This window comes from Bufo bufo, chromosome 1, assembly GCF_905171765.1.
Source record: "Bufo bufo chromosome 1, aBufBuf1.1, whole genome shotgun sequence".
Lineage (NCBI taxonomy): Eukaryota > Metazoa > Chordata > Amphibia > Anura > Bufonidae > Bufo > Bufo bufo.
The window spans coordinates 250640271-250668255 of record NC_053389.1 but is presented as its reverse complement, the minus strand read 5'-3'; the positions used below and the strand labels follow the sequence as shown (position 1 = coordinate 250668255).

The following is a 27985-nucleotide window of genomic DNA, read 5'->3' as shown; positions in this document are numbered from 1 at the left end:
TGTGAAGAGAAAAAGATTACACAGGGAAGATCAAAAGGACAAAATGGTTTATAGTTTTTCAGCAATGGATTCATTTATCTTTCTATCGGGCAGCTCTGATATTCCCCTAGCCTGTCGTTATTACTGGCAAATGGCTCAGGATTGGGGGAGCCAGGACACAGCCAAGACCGTTTATGTCTAAAGGGACAGTAAACATAAAAGTGATTGGGATAGTTGTAAAGAAAAAAAAATCCGACTAGACCCCTTGGCAAGCTCTTGAAACCGACTTGCCAAAATCAATAGTTCATGTTTGGACTACACACATATATACAGACCCACTCACATACACATGTAAGCTTCCATCTTGTCTTAGTTCCACCCAGTATTCTGCTGGAGACTGGCTGAAGGGGAGATCTTACGTAGCTACAGAATTGGAGCCTAGGTTTTCTGGTCTTCAAATCAGGCCAAGCAGTCTCAGCTGCACTCCTTTACCCAAAGACTTCAATGAGTGTGGTGTGCATTCATAGGCTTGGATTTTTTTCAATGTACCATTTTGTTTTAAAGTGATAAATCAGAACATAAAATCTTCTCTGATTGGGTGATCAGTAGGAACATGTCTGCAAAACAACACAAAGGCATAGTTATTAATTTCCAAATTTCAGAATCAAGTTTTGAAGGTCAAATCATCATACTAAAAAGGGCCCACTTTGGTTTGGAGAATCCTTAAATAAGGCAGTGGTGCTCTTCTGATCGTCTAACATAATGAAGTAATCTCCCCAGAAGATTTGAGAAGACCCCATTTCCAGACTGATTTTTATTCCAATTATACTCTATGGAAGCTGCCCCTATATATGCAAACCACCCCATATTTCAACCAAAGTCTACTTTGAGCAAACTTTACAGTTTAATCCCCTTTTGATATCTCAGGGGCAAGCAATAGACTTACAAGGGACATCAGGAGAGGGAAGCTGCCGACATCACGCTTCATCATTGGAGCAGAGAGAGCAAGAAGAAGAGTAACGCTTATGCTGCACTGAATAGCCTGCACAATTCCTGAGCAAGGAAAAATACAGATTGCCACTAAAGTGTCAAGGTTGGCAGTCAGGAAGGAAATCGAGAAAGCAGCCATATTGGGACTCAGAATGAGAGGGGGAGCCATGCTGGGAACCAGAAATGAGAAAGAGATATGGGGGAAGGGGGTCTAAGAGATAGGTGCGATCCTGCAGACCAGAATGATGGGGCAATATTAAAAGAAAAGGATCACCATGGGATCCTAGAAAGAAAGGCGTTATGTTGGTTTAGAAGACTAGTGTACAGTTTTATTAGTCCTAGTTCAGGCCTGATTCATGTGATATGCTGTGGGTTTTTTCACCAATACTTATGTTTTTTGGAGCTGTACATGTATTCTGACTCTGATTGTACACTTTAACCTGGATTCTGTATAATTTTATTTGATAGAACCACCCCATAAACGACCACTTTTCTGTGCAAATTTGAGTGGTTGGCTCAAAAACTGTGTCTGCTAGGGGATACAGACATTACAAGGACAGTCAACTGTTCAGGACCCCTACGCTAACCACAGCAGAGAGCAGCTCCCATGACTTAATAGGATGGAAGATAATTTCAGTCATACACTAAAACTTTCCCAACTAACTACCCTTCCCCAATAATACACATGAATACCTACTTGGATAAAGAGGCCTACTCAGCCCAATTTATTAAACATTTACATAATTCACCGAATAATAAAACACAGGAAAACATATCAAAAACATATCAAAATAAATAACAACATTCCAAACTTTGAAAGACTAATAGGATCCTAGAAGGCAACAAGGCAAGCCATTCTCCTCACTCTTCCCTCCATTTTCATACCACCTTACCCTTGGCCGCGGTCACCGACCCAAGGGCACGAATTCGCCAATTGTAATTCCATCTACCCCTGTGGGCCCATTTTGCCAAACAGGGGCCCCAACCACCAGCTTACCGATCCTCATGCGATGCACGCTCCAACTTGTCATGCACCTATTAAGCATTGAATTGCCTTCCAGGACCCTCCGTTATCCTGCCCATAAGAATGCTCCCCTCACATAATAATAGGGAGGGTGGGCGGGAACCGTGACAAATCCCTGCACGCCGGTGAGAGGTGACTCCTCCCCCAGGCATATATAATGCCCGCGAAATTCCTAACCCAACCCCTAACCCAACATAGACCTTAACCCTTTATCTGCCTTCACCTTCCCCCTAAGTCAAGTTGCACTACGCTATGCTGCGCCCCGCTCCGTTGCTCTCGTGACTTAATAGGATGGAAGATAATTTCAGTCATACACTAAAACTTTCCCAACTAACTACCCTTCCCCAATAATACACATGAATACCTACTTGGATAAAGAGGCCTACTCGGCCCAATTTATTAAACATTTACATAATTCACCGAATAATAAAACACAGGAAAACATATCAAAAACATATCAAAATAAATAACAACATTCCAAACTTTGAAAGACTAATAGGATCCTAGAAGGCAACAAGGCAAGCCATTCTCCTCACTCTTCCCTCCATTTTCATACCACCTTACCCTTGGCCGCGGTCACCGACCCAAGGGCACGAATTCGCCAATTGTAATTCCATCTACCCCTGTGGGCCCATTTTGCCAAACAGGGGCCCCAACCACCAGCTTACCGATCCTCATGCGATGCACGCTCCAACTTGTCATGCACCTATTAAGCCTTGAATTGCCTTCCAGGACCCTCCGTTATCCTGCCACCAACGACCTTAGGTGAAACCTCACCTATGGGCGTCCTGCCACACCCTCAAAGCTGTCTCCAATCCCTCCTGAAGCCCCAGGGCCCACATGTCGATACCCACATCATTGAGATGAACCCCGTCATCCCTAAGGAACTGAGGCGAAGCCGCCTCCAATTCTCGGTGACGCACCACAATGCCGCCATGCTGCCGCACAAAGCGGCCCACTTCCTTATTCAGCTTCGCCCTAGCCTTATTAATCCGGACAACCGACCGCGCCAAGCGCCAAACCCTCCGAGCAACCACCTCCGACCACACCACCAACAGCCCCGGAAAATCACACCACAACCGTAACAAATCCAACTTTATATCCCGAATAACTTCCCTAGAACTACGCACCCCCAAGTCATTGCCCCCCACATGTAAAACCAAAATATCCGGTGCCCTGTCCAAAGCAACTGACGCATGGAATTCTTGAAGAACCCGTCCCCATAATAACCCCCGCAAACCAATCCACCGAATTTGCAACTCATCTGGTAGAAAACCCAACTGCCTGCCGTTCCTTCTCACATCGGCTCGCATGGCTCCCCAATGAACGTAGGAGTGTCCAAGAATCCACGCCAAACACGGTGAAGCACCTAAAAAACAAGACGTTCAGACTTGCTGACTGGGAAACAACATGACAAATGCCAACAATCACAACCACAAGTTACAACATGTGAGGACGAATATACGAACGATAACACGCAGATTCCCACCTCCCTATCCGCTTGATAGCCTCCTCGCCCAAACCCCACCTAGCCGCCTCAGTCGCCGCGCCAATCCTGAAAGAATGAGACGCAAACTCCTGAGCCGGGAAACCTGCGGCTGACAAACATTTTCGAAAAACAGCCACAAATTGATAACGTGACAACGCCGAACCATCCCTATGCATCAATAAAGATCCCGGCACATCAGGCCGAACCCGCAAAAACTCCTCCACACACTTCAACGGACACAAAACCGACCCCCTCAATGCACGCAACACGATCCTCACCCCTTTGCCCTCCTGGTCAGTCTTAGACCTGCGCAACACGCAACACAGCCCATACTCGCAAAAGGAAATGTCTTCGCGTAACAAACCGCCCCCTACCAACCGACTTCTAGACACCAACTCCGAGACCCGAAAAGCACCAAAAAAGGCCAAAGAAAAAGCAGCTCTAAACAAACTCACTTCAAAAACAGACGAACACACCACCCCCGCCTGTTCCCACAATTTCTGCAACACAGCAAACGAAACCGGATGACGAGAATCCCGCCTCGTAACACTACGCCGGTAACCTTTCAAAGCCTGGCGCACCAAAAAACTCTTAGACACATCCGGCTGACCCCGCAAACGCAACCAAAACGCCACTGCCGCCACCCGCTTAGAGGCTACTGAAAAAGACACACCTGAACTGAATGACACCCCCACATAATACAACAATAAGGAGTGAAAATCCTCCACCTCCCCACAACCACCCACTTGCTCCATTAACCTCTCCCACTGAGACCACACAGACGCATATGCCGACCACGTACCCCTACTCACAGACCGCCCGATCAAATCTGAGGAGACCCCAAGGCCACGCTCCAGAGCCACTGAGGACAAGACAGACCCTCCGCATCCGCGTCCAGCACCAGCCTGCGAAAACGATCCCACTGAAACCGAGAAAGTGAGTCAGCAATAGAATTTTCAACACCAGGAACATGTACAGCAACAAAACAGGCATTCAGCCGCAAACCCTGCAGGACCAGATGACGCAGCAAACGCAACACTGGAGGGGAATTAGCAGACTGCCTATTAACTGCCTGCACTACGCTCAAATTATCGCACCAAAATCGCACTCGTTTATTCAAGAGCAAGTCCCCCCACAATTCCGTAGCCAACACAATTGGGAACAATTCTAACAAAGCTAAATTGCCCAAATAACCTGCCGCTCTCCACTCCTCAGGCCAAGGACCCGCACTCCACTGCCCCTGGCAAAATGCTCCATAACCACATGACCCTGAGGCATCTGTAAACAGTTCCAAATCAGCATTAGACACAGGGGCCTCCATCCACACCGACCGACCATTGAACTCGCCCAAAAAACGCTCCCAAACCACTAAATCCGCCCTCACGTCAGCTGACAAACGCAAGAAATGAAAAGGCACCGAGACACCCGCCGTAGCCATGGCCAAGCGTCTACAAAAAACACGACCCATTGGTAGGATTCTACAAGCGAAGTTCAATTTACCTAATACAGACTGCACCCGCCGCAACTGTACCTTCCTAGCCCTTCTCAGAAAAACCACCTCACACAACAAGTCCGCCACCTTATCCTCAGGCAAGCGACATTCCATCGCCACACTATCGATCACAATCCCCAAAAACTTGACAGTCGTAGCCGGCCCTTCAGTTTTTTCAGGCGCTAACGGCACGCCAAACTTGGCCGCCACCCGCTCCATCGTCCGCAACAACATCGAGCAAACCCTTGACCCTGCCGGTCCCAAAAATAAAAAATCATCAAGGTAATGCAGCACCGAATTCCAACCCGCTTCCTGCTTAACTACCCACTCCAAAAAGGAGCTAAACGTCTCAAACAACGAACATGAAATAGCGCAACCCATCGGCAAGCAACAATCAACATAAAACTGTCCCTCCCACTTAAAACCCAGCAAATGAAAACTATCCGGATGAATGGGCAACAAACGAAAAGCAGCCTCAATATCCGTTTTTGCCAACAAAGCCCCTTGACCAAAGCGACGTACCCACCGGACCGCCTCATCAAAAGAGGTATATGACACTGAACATAACTCCTCGCTAATACCATCATTGACTGAACCCCCCGCGGGAAACGACAGGTGATGAATAAGCCTGAACTTGCCCGGCTCCTTCTTAGGGACCAACCCGAGAGGGGACACCCACAAATCCCGCAAAGGACATTCAGAAAACGGGCCAGCAATCCTCCCCGCAGCCACTTCCTTACCAATCTTCTCCGCAACCACCTCCGGTCGCCGCAAGGCAGAAGACAAATTGCGAGCCGCAACCTCAACCTGAACTGAAGCACACGGGATTACAAAACCGTCCCTAAAACCCCTCAACAACACCTCCGCAGCCTCCCTATTTGGGTATATCTTTAGCCACGGCTCCATCTCTGCCACCATCACGGGAGTCGCCCCCCTTTTGCGCAGCTTCAAACCCTCTGCCCCTCCCGCGCTTAAAACACCGAGACAGACTGTGGGACCCCCCGCAACCTGAACACTCGTGCTTGAACTTGCAATCGGCAAGGTACCTACAGAAACCCTCGTTGTTTAGCCAACAACACCCCTTCCTATTCCCACTAGAGACCTCTGACGCCGAGGAACCCCCGGCGCCGGACCGAAAGGGCTGGCCAACACCTTTCGGAGCCGACATAAGCCGCATCCACAGACCAATATCTTTATGGTCCCACCTGATACTCGATCGCACCGCCTTTCTCTGCCTAAACTGCTCGTCATAGCGGAGCCAGGCCACCCCGCCATACGTCCTATAAGCCTCCCCAATTGCATCCATGTAACAAAATAACGCCGAACAATTCTCCGGCGCCTTCTCCCCCACCACACTCGCTAAGATCGCAAAAGCCTGAAGCCAGTTCAAAAACGTCCGTGGAATCAGCCTATACCGCCGCTTCTCCTCCTCCTCCTTTTTGCTTTCATCCGGCTTACCCCTCTCTAAATTAAACTTCTCCAACGGCAGCAACGAGAATATCTCAACATACTCCCCTTGCCAGATTCTTTCCCTGACCTCAACCTTCAAATGCGCCCCCAAAGGCCCTTCAAAACAAACATACACTTCCCCTTTTGCCGAATCCGCCATTCTGACATCATCGCACGCCCGGCCTCTGCTACCCCCACACACCGCCGTCTCCCCCACCACAGCACCCGCCGTGACAGCCGGCGTGCTCTCAACGGCCTCCGCCCTAGCACACACACCCCCTCCCACCACCGGCGCAGGTGACCACACCGCCGCCGGGGACGTGTCAGCACCCGATCCCAAGCGCGCCATCAGTGATAGCATCCCTGACATAAAATCCCGCACTAAACCCTCAGACCCCGACAGCCCCCCCGAATCACCCCCCGACCCGCAAAGGGTCCGTTGTTGACACGAAGTTCGCTCACCTGGCTGTCCCTGGGACGTCCCCCCAGCAGCCGCCGACCGTCCTGTAGATCCTCCTGTCCACGATCCGCTCCGTGCCGATGCTGAGGAAGGACCGGCACCCGCCGGAACGTCAAGGCCGCCGTCCGCATCACCTTCGTCCAAACTCACTTCACCCTCCTCAAAGGCACCATAATCCTGGGGGCCACGGCCAGCGTCCACCTGGCCTGGCCGCAAGTCACCGTCCTCACAGCCGCCCGGCCCACCTCCTGATGGCCGCCTGCCCAGCGCACCTCTACCAACAGGAAATAAGTCTGCCATTCCAGGCTCGCCGGAAGGAAAACTGGCAGCCGCGCTAAGTCCAGAAGCCGCCGTCACGCACCTCTGCTGCACCATGGGGGACTCGAACCCAGAATCCACAGCCAGCACTTGGGAAATGTCTTGACCTGCAGTATCGCTGTTCCTCTCCTCGAGCTCCTCAGCTGTGCAGACGCAGACTGCCGCCGGCCAGAGGATGCAGGCCGCGGCGTTCCTAGATCCCTCACTGCAGCTGCGCTCCCGGACAGGCCCTCACCAACCGCCGATAAGGCCGCACGCTCCGCCGCTCTCCCAGATCGGACCCTACCCGGATGCTGAGCAGGTAATATCCGACCGCCGGCTCGCTCCCCTCCAGAAGGCACTGGAGAGGGGGACACCGCTCTGGAACTTCTCCCCCTCTGTCGCGCCGAGGACGAGGGACGCAGCGCAGCACGTCCCTCTCCCGCTGGTGCCCGGCGCTGCGCAGGATTCCTCCCGCTGCGCCGGCAAGGGGTAGCAGCCTCAGCCCCAGCCAGCGGCAGCGGAGGGTCCCTGACGGGGCTCCTTAAACGCCGCCGCACCCGGGGAGTAGCCTCAGGGCTCAGGCGCTCCGGAGGCACTGATCTCCTGGCCCTGAGCCTGGCTGCAGGTGCCGCAGGGGGCCCGGCCGGACCCGATAAAGCCACCCTTAAACAATCCTGCAGCCAGTCTTGCCCATGCCGCTCAGCAGCAGCCCTCACAGCCAAAACTAAATCTTCCACAGAAGCCATAATGCGACTAACCGTGACAAATCCCTGCACGCCGGTGAGAGGTGACTCCTCCCCCAGGCATATATAATGCCCGCGAAATTCCTAACCCAACCCCTAACCCAACATAGACCTTAACCCTTTATCTGCCTTCACCTTCCCCCTAAGTCAAGTTGCACTACGCTATGCTGCGCCCCGCTCCGTTGCTCTCGTTCTGAAGGAGTTGGTGTAGCCATGTATTGATAATACCAATTCATACCATGGTTAAGGTTTGTTCAGTGGTATCATGATATAATCACCCATAAGAACTTCTGAATTTTTACTATTTACTAGTTCCCAAGACCCCATTAAGCAGCTGATGCAGACAGTCTGCCAAAGCTGCCCCTTGTCAGTGTCTTTTTGTTCTGACTCACAGAAGGGGGTATGAAGTGGGGAACTCCCTCTGTGATGTTAATATTCACTATAGTAATGTAAGATGATGACATCAGGGTTATGTAGAATGAATGAAGTGTGATGCAGAATGCTCTTGTACAACCACATCTAATATGAACACTCAATAAAATTTCATTGAAATCGGTTGCATGCCATGACATGATTTAATATTTCCATTGTTGGAAACTTGAAGAACACATGGTTCAAATACTGTAAGCTCAAAAATACCAAATTTACTTCATTTTGGGGTCAGGACCCCCACCATCATTTTCTCTGGACATGTGGGATCTAAATATACAGTATAAATAAAGAAGTGTCAGCATTAACAAGATTGCACAGCGTTTGTTTATTGATAGGCTTTCATTACCTTTGGGTATTTTTATACTCTTTGCAATTCATCTTGGCTTCCCTGTTTCAAGATCTTCAAATCTGCTCAAGTACACCAAAAGTTCCCAGTAAGGAGCATTGTGGATGTTTTCATAAGGAACATTATATTTTTGTAACCTGTTCCATATCCGATAGCGTGAAGGACATCCAGGTCCCGCTCTATATGTCTTCTTATACCAATTTTGACTATACTTTTCTGATACCGACCATGAATACTCAGCCGAGAGTACAGCACATTCTAAGTCCTCATAATCTTCAAAACAAAATGTTCGAAACTCTTCATATAAGTGTGGGAGAAGGCCTTGACAGATGGCATTGATGTATTTTAAATCATCCTTATTTGCGAAATCTGGGTTTTCTGTAATGCGGTATATCATCCACATACGATGAAAATATTGCAACACATCGTCACCCTCCCTCATTTTTTCTGTGTCCAGTATTCCATCCAGGTCAGGAATGAACCTTTCAGCTAGGTGTTTGCAGATATCGAGCAAAGTAGTTTGACATGTTCTCACCATCAAAGGTAATGAAGAAAAGGTGCTTGTATTCATGCACCTGAGTAGAATCTGTTCAACATCTTTTCCACTCCAAAGCCAAATCTTGTATTCTTCCTCAAAACTACACAGCCAATCAAAAACATTGAAGATGGTGACTTTCCCAAGCCTATTAGAAACGTCCCTAATATAATCTAGATCTAACCGTTTCTCTCCCTCTCCATTTTCGATCTGGGCATAACGAGTAGGTTGGTTGCATTTACAGCCACCAATAACAAACTGGTTATAGGTGAACTGGCAAAAATCTTTTTCTTTACGTTCCACCAACTGACCTTGAAGACGATCAAGTTCTTTTTCATGTTCAGTAAGCTTGGCTTGCATTTGCCGAAATTCTTCTTCCTTCCCTTGGACTTGAAATTTCAAGTTCTGCTTCTCAACCTCAAGTTCTTTTCTGAGCTTGACTTCCTTCTCCACAATGTAGTTATTAAAGCGGTCATTCTCCTCTCTTATCTGTTTTTCTGCATCTAATTTACATTGAAGCACCTCACATTTATCTTTCAAGATCAAATTCTGGGTTCTCAAATTTTTGTTCTCGTCTTTTACCTGCTCCAGATATGTTCTCATGGCTTTCGCGTCTTCTAATTTATCTCTGGTCAGTTTTGCTATGTGAAACATTTCTGAAAATATAGCTGCTTTCTGCTTTTCAGATTTTGGTGGCTTTTCTTCAGAAGACTGAAATTCTTCCCAAGACTGACACCAATCCCTCCAAGGGTTCCATTCTTTTCTTTCAAAAGAAGATTCACGGGTTACAATCCTGACTTCAAATATATTGAACCATGTTTTGAACCATGTGTTACACACTTTTCTCCAAGCAGAATGTTTTCTATCTCCAGCTTTTTTCCCATGCATCCAATTCATTACAGTTTCCATACTGGTTGTGCTTTGATGCAGGTGAGACTTGAAAATGTTTTTCTGAAAAGAAATGAAAGAACATTTATTTAAAAGAAAAAATATTTTATACATGGATTTTTCTCTATATTGTTACCTTGCACTGAAGAATACAGTAATGCCAGCTTACAGTATATGTAAGCTAAAAGTCAACAGAAAGACGTTTTTGACCATTGTAAAAATATACCTGAATGAACATTTGAGATGGCCAACTGCAGTCTGTCCACATGCTGGAATTTTTCGTCCACTCTCGCCACTTTGCTCATGCACATTACAGTTTTTTTGTCTGCCAGTATAGTCATTTTCCTGGTGAGATTGTTAGTACAATGATCCGACATATAATTGATAGGCCAAATTCGGCCCTTATATGTATGGCCATCTAAAGGGTGGAGTGTGAAGGGGATTTTAACAAGCTGAGCAGAGCTAGGGTAACTACAGCTTATGTGTTTGTTGAGAAGGCAGTCATGTCATGATTGAACAGCTGGCTTGGGGGAAATGAGCTCCAGCTTGTGGAGTGTTGCGATTATACAGGCTCCTCTACATTGCATCTCCTTTAGTTAATAAGATGTAGAATACCTACATTTGTAGTTGTGTGTACTGTAACTATGTATTATACAAATTGGGACACGAAAAGCAGAACCCTGTTCTCCTTGTGTCGTTTGTAAAGGATAATGGTAGAAGAATGTACCTACCCGATACAGGAAATGCTAGAAGGGGTTTCTGTCAGTGGCTATGCAAGTTGTGCCCGTCTTATATTCAGAAACACCGTCCCTTGGGGTAACCACACAGATAAAAATTGCACACTGTTAGGTCTGGTAGCCTTGGTGGCCACAACTCTTAGCTTATCATATGTTCTTATGTGAATGCTGCATGAACTTAGCACTGGGCTGCGTGATATGGAGAGCGGGCCCATCTTGCTGAAAGGAACAACACTGACACGTGTGATCAGTTTACTGTGCATAGAATTGCAAACAATAGTGGACCCACAATCTGCATGTGGGTCCAAAGAGAGTTTTACAGTAAGACAGTCTTTATGAAGCATTATTCACACAAGGGAAGCAGGGTTCTGTATTTCATGGTTAACTTGGTATTAGTATGCTGAGGTCATACTGACCTTTATTATATGTATTGAAGTATACTGATATTATACAGTTTTATACATAATTGTGCTGTTCTGTACTGTGTGATTGTTGGCTAATAAACCATTGGGGTTATTAGAGGATATTATAGGGAGAGTGTATAAAGAAATAATAACTAGTATCTCACACAACTGCTCATAACATATAGAAGAAAACAGTAAATCCATTACCCAGCACCAGGTCCTTCAGCTACGCCACCTCCTCTGCACTGCTGTTCTGCATCCTTTGCGGTACTGGTCACATGATGATTACATCTCACACAGGTCCTTCTACATAACTTTTCTCACCAATAGCTCTGAAAATTTTGTCGCACACAATTAGTGCGGTAAAATTTGCGACTTTTCCCTGCTCAGGCCACTTTACCCAAGTGCTGAGAAAAGGGGCGTGGTGGCAGGCCCGTCTTATTTATCATTTTCTACACTGGTTTATCGAGTTAAGAGTAGAGTAAAGAGGTTGTCTCACTTCAGCAAATGGGAATTATTATGTAGAGAAAGTTAATACAAGGGACTTCCTAATGTATTATGATTGTCCATATTGCTTCCTTTGCTGGCTGGATTCATTTTTCCATCCATCACATTATTACACTGCTCATTTCCATGGTTATGACCACCTTGCAATCCATCAGTGGTGGTCATGTTCGCACACTATAGGAAAAAGCACTAGCCTATGTGTGCTCCCATGGTTCCAGCCACCAGAGAGGCCGGCACTTTTTCCTATAGTGTGCAAGCACGGCTACCACTGATGGATTGAAAGGTGGTCTTAACCATGGAAACAAACAGTGTATAATGCGATGGAAAAATGAGTCAAGCCAGCAAAGGAAGCAATATGGACAATTACAATACATTAGTAAGTGCCTTGTATTAACTTTCTCTACATGATAAATGCCACTTGCTGTCGCATGGACTGCGCCTCTATATAACTTTGGCCCTTTCTCTGGCAACGCAGAGGGACTTAAGACAGGAGTGAAGAACACCGGTCTTAAAAAATGTCCCACACCATGTATAAAAATATAACCTAGTATATAATACACACAGCCACCTTCATGCAACTTTGCATTAAACAATGATTATTAGCAAAAATCAATTGAGCAATAATTGAAATTTGTAGCTAAAATGTGTAGTCTAACAGAGCCCTTATGATAAATTAAATATAGTCTGCAAAAAACTGTAAGATGTGAAGAGTTCATGCAATAATATCTAAGGCCGCTTTCTGACGGGTGTAATAAGGGCGATTTATTACTCCCGCATTATGGACACAATACCTGAACCTTCTGCAGTCCATCAGAAAATGAGTTACAGCGCCATACCACTGGTTCAGTTGAGGTCCAGGTGTTGCATCCATAATATTGCATACCTCCCAACTTTCGAAAATCGCAAAGAGGGACAATATGCGCAGCACACATTGCGGCAATTGTTTTCATACTAGGCCACGCCTCTAACTCCGCCCAAAGCATAATTACTGACTCTGTCACAACGGCAGCAGCCGGGGATTGGTTAGGTGAGTATAAGTTCTTTCCTTTTTTCACAGCATTTGGAGCCCCTGGGGCAATTTTTTTTACTTGCTTTTCGATATCCATTCAAATATTAGCTCATAAATCATCAGATTATAGATATTTTAAGGTCCAAATTGCACCAAATAATGAAGTTATGGTCTAATATACAGGTAGAAACCATACAGACAATTTAGTAAGGAGCAATTTAGTAAATTTATTAATGCACATTTATGCATTAATTCCCCAGGTCAAAAAGAAGGACATTTAACCGTAAAAACAAACTACGGTAATTTAAAATGATTATGATGATAGTTAGAGATGAGTGAAGCGAGCGTTGTATCCAAGATCCAAAGTTTCTTCGCTCCAAACTTCGCTTTAATGCTGTACGGAGATCCGTCAAGTTTGTTAATTAAATGGCGAAGTTATTCAACGAAGTCTTGCGAGACTTCGTTGATAAATCAGTTCACCTCTCCGGAGCACAATAAGGTTTAATGCTGTACAGAGACGGATCTCTGTACAGCATTAAAACTAAGTTCAAAAGTATAGGTACGAGCCGTACCATAGAAGTAAATGGCTTGTAATTACATCTGCTCACAGCTGTGCTGTCTACACTGAGCAGTTAAACAATGAAGGGAGAGCAGTGCTCGCATGGAAAGCAGGCTTCCCTTCAACCAGCTGATCGGCGGGGGTCCTGGGTGTCCAAATCCCACCGATCTGATATTGATGACCTATCCTGAGTATAGGTTAACAATATTAAAATCCCGGAAAACTCCTTCCTCAGCTCAGGCTGTGGGAAAAGTACTTAACTGTTCTGCCTGAGCTCAGGCAGAAGTGGAGGGGGGAGGGCTTCTTTAGCTGCTCATATCTTCTAAATGGTAGTAGCTAGAGGTATTTCAGGCTTTCAGACAAGACCAAAATAACAGCATCAGTCCAAGCTAAACAGGAGATATCACTGTTAGAAATCGAGTCGGGAATAATCACAGGTAAAACCTGCTTTTACTTTCGGCTGCATTCACTGCATCACGATTTCTAAGGCTACTTTTACACTAGCGTTTTGGCTTTACGTTTGTGAGATCCGTCATGGGCTCTCACAAGCAGTCCAAAACGGATCAGTTTTGCCCTAATGCATTTTGAATGGAAAAGGATCCGCTCAGAATGCATCAGTTTGCCTCCGTTCAGTCACCATTCCTCTGTGGAGGCGGACACTATAACGCTGCCTGCAGCGTTTTTCTGTTTTTCTGTCTGTCCTGGGATACGGGGCGAGACGGATCACACAATGTAAGTCAATGGGGACGGATTCGTTATCTCTGGCACAATAGAAAATGGATCCGTCCCCCATTGACTTTCAGTGGAGTTCATGACAGATCCTTCTTGGCTATATAAGACATAATACTACCGGATCCGTTCATGACGGATGCATGCGGTTGTATTATTGTAACAGAAGCGTTTTTGCAGATCCATGATGGATCCGCAAAAAAGGCTAGTGTGAAAGTAGACTAATAGTATTATCTTCCCATGTACTTAAGATATTGCTGTCATTCTGGAATAGTATGAAAGTTTACCTGTTACCAAACCAGAGATATGAGCAGTTAAAGCAGTCACCCCCCCCCCCCCCCCCCCTTCCCCTGTTACCAGTCTGGAGGAGTAGCAGTTGCAGAGAAGCGTACTGACCCACAAAATAAAATTGTTATTTTTACCACTCAGTGAACACCGTAAATAAATTCCACAAAATACTGTAAAAAGTTGCAGTTTTTTTTATCTTTCCCCCTACAAATAAAAAAATATATAAGTTATTTAATAAACTATATTTACCCCCAAAATGGTTCCTAAAAACCTACAACTAATCCTGCAAAATAAAAAAATATTTGAAGGAAAAATTGAAAAGTTATGACTGTTAGGACACAAAGGGGAAAATTGATTATGTCACTATGTGCTCCAACAAGATTTACTGCCAACACATAAAAAATCGACAATAAAAAAAATGGGAGGATTTTTTCCAATTTTTTCCAATTTTAATGTGACAGGAGGTTAAAGTAGCCCTGGGAAAAAAATAAATAAAAAAGTGGCCCCATGTTGTAGGCAGGTCCAAATTGACAGAAGATGGGGCAACACAAGTAGGCAGGCCGACAGAAGAAGGTAGGGCCAACAGAAGTAGGCAGGACCTGCAATATCACACCTGCCCCAGCAAAACCAAATATCAAGCACAGCACAAAATACTGCTTCAGCAGAACTAAATACCACAGTGCAGCTCAAAATACTGTTTTGAGAATGGTGAGGACACCTGCTGCTGGTTACCCGGTGCATAAGTACCTGATGCTCCCAGCATTAATTAATTAATGCTGAGAGCATCAGATCATTATGTGCCCAGCCGACAGCTGTGAGGAGGGCGTGGCGGGCCCCCAGGGAAATTTCCCTGTAGGGTGTATGGCCAGTCCGCCCCTGCTGTCAGGACTCCCCTATTGGTCCCCCTCTCCTCCTTGACTGAAAGGTGGGCTGGCATTCTGCTGGCATATCTCAGGCTGTGTTGCAGCTAAAGATTCATGCTAGGTCCTGTTTAAAAGCTGACCGATATTGGGAGTTAGAGCACTTAGAATTTAGGTACGGAATGAAAGCTGCAGGTATATGCAGCTCTCACTGAGAACCATTTCTAAGGGTCTAACATGTGATGTATCAGAACTAGAGCCTCAGTTCTTATTTTACAGTTTAAAACAAGACCTGGCGTTAATCTCTAGCTGTTACACAGCCTGAGATCCAGCCATCCATAGCAAGGATGTACTAATTACATCCTTGGCTACTGAACTGCCACTCTGCCAGCATTTATAATATACATTATTTCCAGGCAAAGGGTTAAGTGAATGTGAGCTGAACTGCAGTATGCTGGTGCCACTGTATAGTTGCTGGCGGTAGCCCAGCCGAGCTGACAGTGGACCCCAATCTGATATTGATGACTTATCCTGAGGTTAAGTAATACATATCCTGGAAACCCCTTTAAATTATTAATATAAAAAAATTGTCTAATCCTATTGTACACACAGGAAGCTCAGGCACTGTGCTGGGGTGTGCACCCATTTTTTCTCAAGACAATGCTGCATTCTTTGGACATTTAGAGATGTAGATAGATGTAAGTCTTCAGTTTGTGCTTTAAAGGGGATACAATCAGGGTCCTGAGACTTGCATCCTTGCGACAGAGATAGATTAGAAAGATAATCAAGTAGTGCTTCATGTTGTACAGGGCTGTAATAGGGGTAGAGGAATGTAGGGGCCCAACTATATGTCTGTGTAACGCCCCAGAGTGGCATTACAACTTCTGCACCCTGCCACTGTCTTTATTGGTTAACCTCATGTCATCTTGTGCATTTATTCCAAGTCCTTTACAATGTGCATTCATATTTCTATGTAATTGTTGTGTTTAAATGTAATGTGCCTGGTTCACCAGCAGGTAGCAGCAAACATGGCAGAGCTATACTTAGGTAGAATAGAGCTTTCCATTCTAAACCCCCTCTGTGGAAAAGTGGGCTAGTCCCACTTCCTGCAGGAAGGGTGTGGACGAGTTCTAACCAGTCTAGCTTACCCCTGCTTGGGGAAAGTTTGCAGGCCATGTCTCTGCTGGACGTGCACAAACCAGCCAGAGCACCCTAAGCTCTGCTGGTCATGGAGGCCAAAGCTTAAAGCCTCAGGAGCCAAGAGGAAAGTTCCCTGGCATAATCTACAGACAGACCATACAAAAAAGAAGTGCAACATACAGCAGAAGCAAAGCCATACAGACAGCCTGTCAGTACAGCAGAGCCAATGAGAAACAGATGTAGCAGAGCCGAGTATCCAGGTAGGAGCACCGTGACACACATAAAGGCCGCAATATACCACTCGGCATTCCTACACCTGGGTCGCATTACATAGAGGGCCCTAGGGGGATGCGCCCGTTGCATCTGTATCCCTCCAACTTCATACAAAGACACAGTGGTCCATCCAGTGTCATATCTACAGAGTTATTCTCCCCTAGAAGATGCTGAATTGCTCCTGGTAATCATGGTGCTGTGACACAGATTATGTAACAGTGGCAATCAAGGGGTTAAAGAGCCAGTCTTAGAGGATTACACTGGCTCAACTACATACATCTTAACAGTCTATGATGGGAAAAAAAAAATCATATTTGATATATGTCATCCCTTTAATCGTCTTGTTATTGTAATGTGACCTTCATTTCCCAATCTCAGTCACTCCCCTTCTGTATCTGTAACCCTCACATCACATCAAGTCCCCCTTCCAAGGACATGGTGTTGTGTAAGTTTTGTAGGTTCTCATGGCTGGTGTCTGTGCATGTGAAAGGTGATGGATGGGTTTCAGTCTATTGAGAGGAATTTGTGTCTAGAGATGTTACTTCAGTTTTTGTAGGCCACCCCCTCAATGAAGTAAGATTGCTGCATTTTTGCAGCTTTTTAAAAGGTCGTAGCTGATAAATCTAGAGTGCGCCTAATTAAGAGTGCGCCTAATTAACATGGCTAACCATTCCTATTTTTTCATTCACCTTTCAAAAGTGGTGAGGGCGGTGTGGAATGCAAGAAGTTGCAACATTGTTTGGCAAACTTGGTGTTTTTCCAAAAATCCAACTTTTTGATGCCTACTTAGAATGAAGCCGTTAAGGATCAGCTGATTACTGAGGGTCTTCCAGGGAAAATGTAATATTATATGGCGCCCATTCAAATGACTAGACCAGCAAACCCTAGCTTAGAGTTGGAGCCCCTGAGAGGAGAGCCTCTTTACAGTAAATTTCCACCCTTGATCATAATTTTATATTTTTAATAAATTCTGTACTGATTTTTACTTAAAAATATATCTTAACCCTTGCAAAGACATAGGGGGAATGCCTTAGTAGTAGAAAAGTAATGTCAAAAAGTCCTTATTTGGGGGGTGTTGCGTTGCTCATGGCACTTTTTAGAAAAATAAGTGGAGTTTAGCAAGAGGAGTCTTCTGACAGATTTACTATGATTTACACCAGAAACTGGAGTATATTATAGTGCAAACCTATGGCAGCTCTTAGCTGGCGTAGATTTGATTTTCTGGTGCACATACAGCCAGACAAACATGTCCCACATTTATTAAGAGGCCAGTGCATTTGTAGCATCTTACTCCAAGTCACTTTAGGATAAAAGCTGCCACTAGGGGGAGCTTACTGCATACTGTTTTATTATGAAAGGGGTTTTCTGCAGTTACTGCTAACAGTTTTAACCCCTTAAGGGCCCGTGCTGTACATGTACGGCGCTGGTGGACGTGACTTAAGGACCAGCGCTGTACATGTACGGCGGGCTGATCGGGCGGTGCAGGTGCAGCGCCCGCCCGATCAGCAGCAGGGGTCTGGCAGTCACTGGCAGCCAGACCCCTGCTGCATACGCCGGCATCAGTGAAAACATGGATGCCGGCGTATTAACCCCTTGTATGCCGCGGTCAAAGCTGACAGCAGCGTGTACGGGGTTTGCTGAGGGTGTGCATGCCCTCCCCTTTCCCATCGGTTCCCCGCACTGCAGTGACGGGGACCCGATGGCAGAAAAGGCAGCCCAATACCTTCCATAAGAATCGGGGCTTGCCTTCTACGGAAGCCTGTGAGATCCAGCCTTTAGGCTGGGTCTCACAGGCAGGCTGTCAGCATACAAGCATACAAGCTGACATGCAATGCATTACAATGCACAATGTATTGTAATGCATTGCAGAGGGGATAAGACCCAGAGTGGGACAAAAATAAAAAGTAAAAAAACTGTGTTTTCCAAAAGAAATAAAGTGTCAAGTAAAAAAAACAAACGCCGCTTTCCCAAAATAAAATACATAAAATTGTAAAAAGAAAAAAATTGAAAAACAGACATTTGGTATCACCGCGTCCATAATGACCAGCACTATAAAAGTATCACATGACCTAACCCCTCAGGTGAACACTGTAAAAAAAAGTGCAACACCAAACGATCAAAAAGGGGTATGCCCCCCAAAATAGTACCAATCTAACCGTCACCTCATCCCGCAAAAAGGGAGCCCTTACCTAAGACAATCGCCCAAAAAATTAAAAAACTATTGCGCTCAGACTATGGAGACACTAAAACATGATTTTTTTGGTTAAAAAAATGCTTTTATTGTGTTAAATGTAAAAAAAATAAAAAATAAAGTAGACATATTAAGTATCGCTGCGACCGTAACAACATGCTCTATAAAAATACCACATGACCAAACCCCTCAGGTGAACACCGTAATTTAAAAAAAAAAAAAAAATGGTGTCAAAAAAGCAATTTTTTGTCACCTTACATCACAAAAAGTAAATAGCAAGCAATGAAAAAGTCATATGCACCAAAATAGTGCCAGTCATCTCATTCCGAAAAAAATTATACCCTAGCTAAGACAATCGCCCCAAAAAAAAAAAAAAATATGGCTCTCAGAATATTGAAACATGATTTTTTTTGTTTCAAAAATGCTTTTACTGTGTAAAACTTAAGCTACCACGCAAAAAATTATTATAAACTTTTAATAATTTATTGGAAAATCCACATATAATTACACAACATTGATCATTCTAAAATACATATAGCAGCAGACATGAGAAAAACTGGAATGTGACAAACATAATGAGCTCCAGACATCAGGAACTAGTACCATTATAAATAGCAGCATAATCACATAAGGCTCAATGTGGCTACCATGCGTCCATGTAATACAGTTCACCGCTCAATCACTGAAATAGTGAAGGACGGTGACATACATCTGTATAGACTAGTAAAATACTGCTAACAATAGTCATGACAATCAAAGTTACTGACCCAGCCTGGAGCGTGCCGCACGCCCAACGATCGTTTCGCTATGCGCTTCCTCACTGTATTTTTTTTTTTATAAAAATGAAAAATATTGACTGAAATTTATCACTATCATGAAGTACAATGTGTCACGAGAAAACAATCTCAGAATGGCTTGGATAAGTAAAAGCGTTCCAAAGTAATTACCACATAGTGACACATGTCAAATTTCTAAAAAAACGGCCTGGTCCTTAAGGTGAAAAATGGCAGGGTCCTGAAGGGGTTAAATATGCTTTTATAGTGGTTTACCTTGTGTACATCTTTTTTTTTCAATTTAGACTCCCCTTACCCTTTCTACCATGTTAACAAATATTGTATGTATCACTTTTGTGAGAGTTATGGTCCATATATCTGTTATTAATATATGTATACAGAAAAAGTAATATACTCACTATATGAAATTATTTAGTATTTTGTTAGTTTGAACCTACAGTAGATTGAAATTTATCATATTCCTCTGCCTTTTGCGTATTAAGCTGAGAATGTAACCCGAAGGCCATCTGCAATTCTGCTTTCCTTGGATAAGGCAAAGGAAAAGGGACAACTAAAAATGTGCACTTTCAGGCAGCTATAAATCAGTTGCTCCAGAAGTTCTCAACATGTTTTTCAAGGATAATCATCCCAGGTGTCCCGTCTGTCCAACAGAGGCCTAAAGCTTGGGAACATGAACTTTTGACCTTGATTACTTTCCAAATGACATATACCTAATGATAAGATGTATGCAAATGTTTCACGTGTAATTATATATTCTTAAATATCCAATCATGAATGTTGTAACCACCCATAAACACCCAGTTACTCCCATAATTCTACAGGTATATCAATAAACGTTTTGAGGCGGTCCTCAAATCTCCTCAGATATACAGGTCCTTCTCAAAGAATTAGCATATTGTGATAAAGTTCATTATTATCTGTAATGTACTGATAAACATTAGACTTTCATATATTTTAGATTCATTACACACAACTGAAGTAGTTCAAGCCTTTTCTTGTTTTAATATTGATGATTTTGGCATACAGCTCATGAAAACCCCAAATTCCTATCTCAAAAAATCTGCATATTTCATCCGACCAATAAAAGAAAAGTGTTTTTAATACAAAAAAAGTCAACCTTCAAATAATTAAGTTCAGTTATGCACTCAATACTTGGTCGGGAATCCTTTTGCAGAAATGACTGCTTCAATGCGGCGTGGCATGGAGGCAATCAGCCTGTGGCACTGCTGAGGTGTTATGGAGGCCCAGGATGCTTCGATAGCGGCCTTAAGCTCATCCAGAGTGTTGGGTCTTGCGTCTCTCAACTTTCTCTTCCCAATATCCCACAGATTCTCTATGGGGTTCAGGTCAGGAGAGTTGGCAGGCCAATTGAGCACAGCCATGGTCAGTAAACCATTTACCAGTGGTTTTGGCACTGTGAGCAGGTGCCAGGTCGTGCTGAAAAATGAAATCTTCATCTCCATAAAGCTTTTCAGCAGATGGAAGCATGAAGTGCTCCAAAATCTCCTGATAGCTAGCTGCATTGACCCTGCCCTTGATAAAACACAGTGGACCAACACCAGCAGCTGACATGGCACCCAAGACCATCACTGACTGTGGGAACTTGACATTGGACTTCAGGCATTTTGGCATTTCCCTCTCCCCAGTCTTCCTCCAGACTCTGGCACCTTGATTTCCGAATGACATGCAAAATTTGCTTTCACCCGAAAAAAGTACTTTGGACCACTGAGCAACAGTCCAGTACTGCTTCTCTGTAGCCCAGGTCAGGCGCTTCTGCCGCTGTTTCTGGTTCAAAAGTGGCTTGACCTGGGGAATGCGGCACCTGTAGCCCATTTCCTGCACACGCCTGTACACGGTGGCTCTGGATGTTTCTACTCCAGACTCAGTCCACTGCTTCCGCAGGTCCCCCAAGGTCTGGAATCGGTCCTTCTCCACAATCTTCCTCAGGGTCCGGTCACCTCTTCTCGTTGTGCAGCGTTTTCTACCACACTTTTTCCTTCCCACAGAGGTGCCTTGATACAGCACTCTGGGAACAGCCTATTCATTCAGAAATTTCTTTCTGTGTCTTACCCTCTTGCTTGAGGGTGTCAATGATGGCCTTCTGGACAGCAGTCAGGTCGTCAGTCTTACCCATGATTGCGGTTTTGAGTAATGAACCAGGCTGGGAGTTTTTAAAAGCCTCAGGAATCTTTTGCAGGTGTTTTGAGTTAATTAGTTGATTCAGATGATTAGGTTAATAGCTCGTTTAGAGAACTTTTTCATGATATGCTAATTTTTTGAGATAGGAATTTTGGGTTTTCATGAGCTGTATGCCAAAATCATCAATATTAAAACAAGAAAAGGCTTGAACTACTTCAGTTGTGTGTAATGAATCTAAAATATATGAAAATCTAATGTTTATCAGTACATTACAGAAAATAATGAACTTTATCACAATATGCTAATTTTTTTAGAAGGACCTGTAATCTTTGATTGTGTCTGTGCTATCGGCCGATTGATTCTTTTAATTGGTTATATTGGTTGCCTTGTACCCGAACATTGAATTACTCTGACACTTTCTTTTGCTGTCGCTATCCAAACCCATAATGCACTTCCCTTTTTTCTGCCACATCCCCAGCGCCACACCTAATAGCACCCAGCTAGTTTATAGCTCCTCCCACCCAGCTACTTACATAGACACTACCCTATCACTGCCCCTAACAACACCCAGCTTGTTTATAGCTCCTCCCACCCAGCTAGTTACATAGACACTCCCCTATCGCTGTCCCTAACAAAACTCAGCTAGTTTATAGCTTCTCCCACCCAGTTAGTTTATAGCTCCTCCCACCCAGCTAGTTTATAGCTCCTCCCACCCAGCTGGTTACATAGACACTTTCCTATCACTGCCCTTAACAATACCCAGCGATTTTATAGCTCCTCCCACCAAGCTATTTTATAGCTCCTCCCAATCAGCTAGTTACATAGACTTTCCCCTATCGCTGCCCCTAACACCCAGCTAGTTTATAGCCCCTCCCACCCAGCTGGTTTTATAGACACTCCCCTATTGCTGTCCTTAACAACACCCAGATAGTTTATAGCTCCTCCCACCCAGCTAGTTCATAGCTCCTCCCACACAGTTGGTTACATAGACACTACCCTATCACTGCCCCTGTTGCTGCTTTAACACATCCACAGACATAACATCATAAGCCAGAACAATAGAAGAGCAAAAAACTTAAAAGAAATACATTACACAATTACATCTACCTTCATAAATGATTATTTTTGGGGTATACTGATGCAAACCAGAAAACCCCACAAGGCCGTTTTTTTCCCCCGCTTACTGGCGTTTTTTGCCTTCCGTATACGGAACCATTCATTTCAATGGTTCCGCAAAAAAAAGGAATGTACACCGTATGCATTCCGTTTCCGTATTTCCGTTTTTCCGTTCCGTTTTAACATAGAACATGTCCTATTATTGCCCGCAAATTACGTTCAGTGGCTCCATTCAAGTCAATGGGTCCGGAAAAAAAACGGAGCACATACGGCCTTAATGGTTTCATTTACTGATTGCAAACAGATAGCTTAAAAACCTGAAACGTATGAGGTTGCAGAACTTTTCATAATGCAATCATTAAAGGGGTTGTCCAGGGTACTCCCCTCAATGATCCCTCGCAACTCCCATCTGACGATACTTGCTCCTCCACCGTCCTCCAGTTCCTGCTGCAGCCTGCAGTTCTCTGCTTCCTGCTGCAGCAGTGACATTGGATCTGCCTGACCCTGTCACTCAGAGCTGTGGGGTGGAGCGATAGGGAAGGGAGCTGTTGCTGTGACAAGATGCAACAGTGATGCCCTTGTTGCACCAAACAGCTCATTTGCATAATAAAAAGGCTTAATTTCTGCACTAATCTGCTGGGGGACAACAACTTTTCAATCAGCAGACCGTAATGGAGCTAACAGTTTATTTGGTTTATTACTCAGGTACATGGTGACAGGTGCTCTTTACCCCTTTTGCGACCTACGCCATACATATACAGTGGAAGTCGGCACTTTAAAGATGGCACCCACTCGCATATGCAGTTTAAACAGCAGAGACCCACGGGGGATGTATGCGACCAGCAATAAGGCTGATCGCATACATTTAACCCCTCAGATGCCATGGTCAATTGCGACCACGACATCTGAGTGGTCCAGAAGAGGGAGCAGTGTGCTCCTCTTGGAGCGTTCCCCGGCTGAGATCGGGGAACCTCTTAAATTAGCGTAATAGCTGGAAGCCTAAAGCAGACTTCAGTAGCTATTACTAAAATATACCAATACAGGCCAGAAGGTGACAGCACTGTATTGTTATATTTAAGGAAGTGTTCAATAGGTAGCTATATAGCCATCACAGAACACAATGGGCAATCTAATGGTGACTTGAAAATAGTAAATAAAAAATGTAAAAAAAAGTTTTGAAAAATAGAAAAAAATATAAAAGTTCAAATCACCCCCCCCCCCATTCCACAAAATCAAAAATATTATCAATAAAAAAATATACACATCATGGGCATCACCATGTGCAAAAACACCCGTACTATTAAAATATAACAATATTAATCTTATACGGTGAATGATATAACAGAAAAAAAAATTAAAATAGCCGATTCGACATTTTTTGTCATTTCAACTCCCCCAAAAATGTTTTCAAAAGTGATCAAAAAGTCACATACACTTCAAAATGGTATCACTGAAAAGTACAGATCACCTTACAAGTAATTACAAAAAAGTTATAAGGGTCAGAATATGGTAATGAAAAAAATAAATAAATATTTAAGTGTTAAAATGCAAGAAATGATGTATTGTTGTAATCGTACTGACCTGGAGAATAAAATGCAAAAATGGAAAATCACAAGGTCCTCTAAAGGTTAAAAGGGTTATCCAGGAACGAGTACGATATTCCTATCTGCCTATTAAAAACATTTTAAAATAAGAATCTGAAGTGTGTTTTGGTACTGGCTGGTACCTCGGATTCCTACTGTAAAATGTTTTTAAAGGGAACCTGTCACCGGGATTTTGGGTATAGAGCTGAGGACATGGGTTGCTAGATGGCCGCTAGCACATCCGCAATACCCAGTCCCCATAGCTCTGTGTGCCTTTATTGTGTAAAAAAAACGATTTGATACATATGCAAATTAACCTAAGATGAGTCCTGTCCCTGATTCATCTCACGTACAGGACTCATCTCAGGGTAATTTGCATATGTATTAAATCAGGTTTTTTTACACAATAAAGGCACACAGTGCTATGGGGACTGGATATTGCGGATGTGCTAGCAACCCATGTCCTCAGCTCTATACACAAAATACAGGTGACAGGTTCCCTTTAAATACGCAGATAGGAATGCTGAAGTCTTTCACCGAAGTCTCGTGCAACTTCGGCCAAGACAAAGTTTGGCTACATGGAGCCCATACATTTTAATGCTGTATGGAAACAGCATTAATAACGAAGCTTTTTAACGAATCGCCTTCGGATCTATGATCTTTGATCCGAAGCTTGATTCACACAAGCCTAATTATCACATTAGCCGGGTCTAAGTCCAGGCACCCCCGCTCATCATCTGTTTCAGGGAGCCGCCGTGCTCACTGGAGCTCTGGTGAGCGTGGCGGGCTCCCAGCAATTTTCTAAGCACAGCGCCGAACATAGTACAGAGGCTGTGCTTGGTATTGCATTTTAGCCCTATTCACTTATATGGGGCTGAGCTGCAGCTTGCCCATGTGACCAATGTACAGGGACATCACATGGCCTAGGAAGCACCAACTTCTTTTAACAGCTGATCGGCTGGGGTGGCGGGACTTGGCCCCCCGCAGATCTGATATTGATGACCTATCCAGAGTATAGGTAGTCGATATTAATTACTGGATAACCCCTTTATGCAATAGGCTACTTTCACACTAGCGTTTTTGCTGGATCCGGCAGGGTTCAGCAAAAACGCTTCCGTTACTGATAATACAACCATCTGCATCCGTTATGAACAGATCCGGTTGTATTATCTTTAACATATCTTTAACATAGAAGGGTAAATAGATGGGTGGGGGGAACTCGATACTTGTCAACAAGAAGGACAAATGGATGCAAATGTTGGGTCGTGCACAATTAATAAACAATTTAATAAAGGTAAAAGCCAAGATAAAATCAAGATGAAAAATCCCTCGCTGTCCCAGCATACATCATGCTCCCATATACCATTCAAAAGGAAGCCTTCCAAGCCCCACTGTTCAGCCACTGAAGAAAAAACTGCACCAGCGCCATTTTGACTACAACATACCATACGGTCGATGCTTTCCGTTGCTGAAAACTTGATCATCTCTTTACAAGATCATTGTCAGAGGTCAGCACTTAGCATATATGTAGCAACCGTAAAGGTGCAATGGCTGGGTGGGGGGGCTTCATCAACAAGTAAAATGTTCCACTATGATTCTCCTAAAGAGTCCCACTTCATAAAGTGTACAGACCATTACAATAAGCTCCAGGGCCTTCAGGCCAGCAGTCCCGCAGCAAGCAGCTTCCCCCCTAGGTCATTATTTACCTTCTCCTTTGGCTGGGGGTTACTTGCTCTTCTCCTTTGTCCTGTTGATGCAAGAGCAGAAATGACTGTTACTACAAGGCTGGAGAATCACAATACACTAGGTTTTTTCCTAATACGCCCCTCCCCACTTCCTGTGCTTCAAGTTACAAAAACAAACTCTTTTAACCTCTTATTTACATGCACAATTTTGGCTATGGAGACCGAAAATTGCTTTATTTTTGCTACTGTTCAGTTCCACAATCACAACTTTTAGATTTTTTACTTTGATGTTGCTGTAGGGAAGCCTTGCTTTTTGCAGCAGAATGAACTTTTAAGATATATATATATATATATATATATATATATATATATAGTGCCACAGCTCGAGAAGAGCGGAGAATGGGAGTGGTAGTGGCATTGGCTGCAACAGTAAGGCCTCATGCACATGACTGTATCAGTTTTGCGCATTGCGGATCCACAAAACACAGACACTGGACTTCTGAAGCCCGCATTTTCCCTTTCTGCAGGTCCCACACTATATTACAAATGGAAATATGGGTGTGGACAGCACACAGTGTGCTGCCTGCATCTTTTTTGTGGCCCCATTGAAATGAATGAGTGTGCAGCCTATGAGCGCTCCCACGGTCCCGGCCACCAGAGATGCTGGCATTTTTTCTATAGTGTGCAAGCACGGCCACCGCTGTTGGATTGCAGGGTGGTCGTAACCATGGAACCAAGAAGTATAATGCGATGGAAAAATTAATCTAGCCAGCAAAGGAAGCAATATGAACAATCACAATACATTAGTAAGTGCCTTGTATTAAAGGGGTCATCCAATTCTAAAAATGCCCCCCACAATGCCCGGGCCCCTCCTGTAGATCATACTTACCCTGCTGCCCGGCACCCACTTCACGCTGGATCCCTGCACGGCCGTGGCTGCATCTCCCTCTTGTGCAGATTAAAACGTCTGACAATGGGGGGTGTAGCCAATAGCAGGCCACGACGGTGACCAGCCCCCTTGCATCACGGGTGACGTCACCCATGATGCTAGGGAGTTGGAGTAAGTATGATCTATAGGAGGGGCCCGGGCAATGTGGGAGGCATTTTTAGAATTGGATAACCCCTTTAAAGTTCTCTCCGTGATAAATGCCACTTACTGAAGTGACACAACCCCTTTAACAGTCAATCACAGTGTTCAAAAATTTCACAGCGCTCAAATTGAATTATACAATTAAGGTATATTGGTTGATTGTGGAAAACAACATCGAAAGTTTTGATCCAGACATATATAAATCAGCTAGAGAGAATCACAATATGCGCCATACACCGGATGTTTCGGTCCAACATGACCTTCCTCAGCGGTATTATCTGTGGTATTGTAATTCTAGTAAATGTTAGTAAACTTGCTGGGGTCCCAGCACAGCCCCTGACACCCCCCTTCCCACTCCTCTCAACTGTCAAAATAGTTGCAATTCCGTTAATAAATGACACCCAATATGCCTACAATAAGAGAAACATGCCCATTACTGATCGAAGGGAGTATTTGGTGGTCACCAAGAACCCGTATGTTAACCCTATCGCCACATGTATACAGCATGTTAAAGGTGCCCTGTCGAACTGACACACTGTATATTTGGAATATAGGCTGCCACCTGCACCCTTACCATTTCACTCCCCAGCATTTTGCAGTGACATCAGGGAGTTGGCAGGAAGTGAAAAAAATGACACTATGATCATCAGGGCACATCGAGTGATGGCGTAGAGGAATTCTGTCTATATGTGTGAATTTGGGAAGGCAGAGACTAAAATATGTGATCCCAAATTTGTATATATATATACAGTGT

At 44.4% G+C, this 27985-nt stretch overlaps 2 protein-coding genes across 5 annotated transcripts in view; one reads left to right on the top strand and one right to left on the bottom strand.

Moving 5' to 3' along the window:
* DGKI (diacylglycerol kinase iota) overlaps positions 1 to 27985 on the top strand; it is a 292586-nt gene that overhangs the window by 214200 nt on the left and 50401 nt on the right. The window lies entirely within an intron of this gene.
* On the bottom strand, positions 52 to 26288 carry LOC121005649. 3 transcript variants are annotated; one of them, XM_040438434.1, is made up of 3 exons: positions 26182 to 26288; positions 8705 to 10193; positions 52 to 596 (listed from the first exon to the last, which is right to left on the bottom strand). In XM_040438434.1, the coding sequence occupies exon 2, from the start codon at positions 10146 to 10148 to the stop codon at positions 8733 to 8735; it is 1416 nt and encodes a 471-aa protein (XP_040294368.1). In that variant the 5' UTR covers positions 10149 to 10193; positions 26182 to 26288; the 3' UTR covers positions 52 to 596; positions 8705 to 8732. The 3 variants fall into 3 exon arrangements, with proteins under 3 accessions (XP_040294368.1, XP_040294358.1, XP_040294363.1); XM_040438424.1 differs by lacking the exon at positions 26182 to 26288 and adding an exon at positions 25902 to 26126 and having other exon boundaries at positions 8705 to 10190; XM_040438429.1 differs by lacking the exon at positions 26182 to 26288 and adding an exon at positions 14360 to 14396 and having other exon boundaries at positions 8705 to 10190.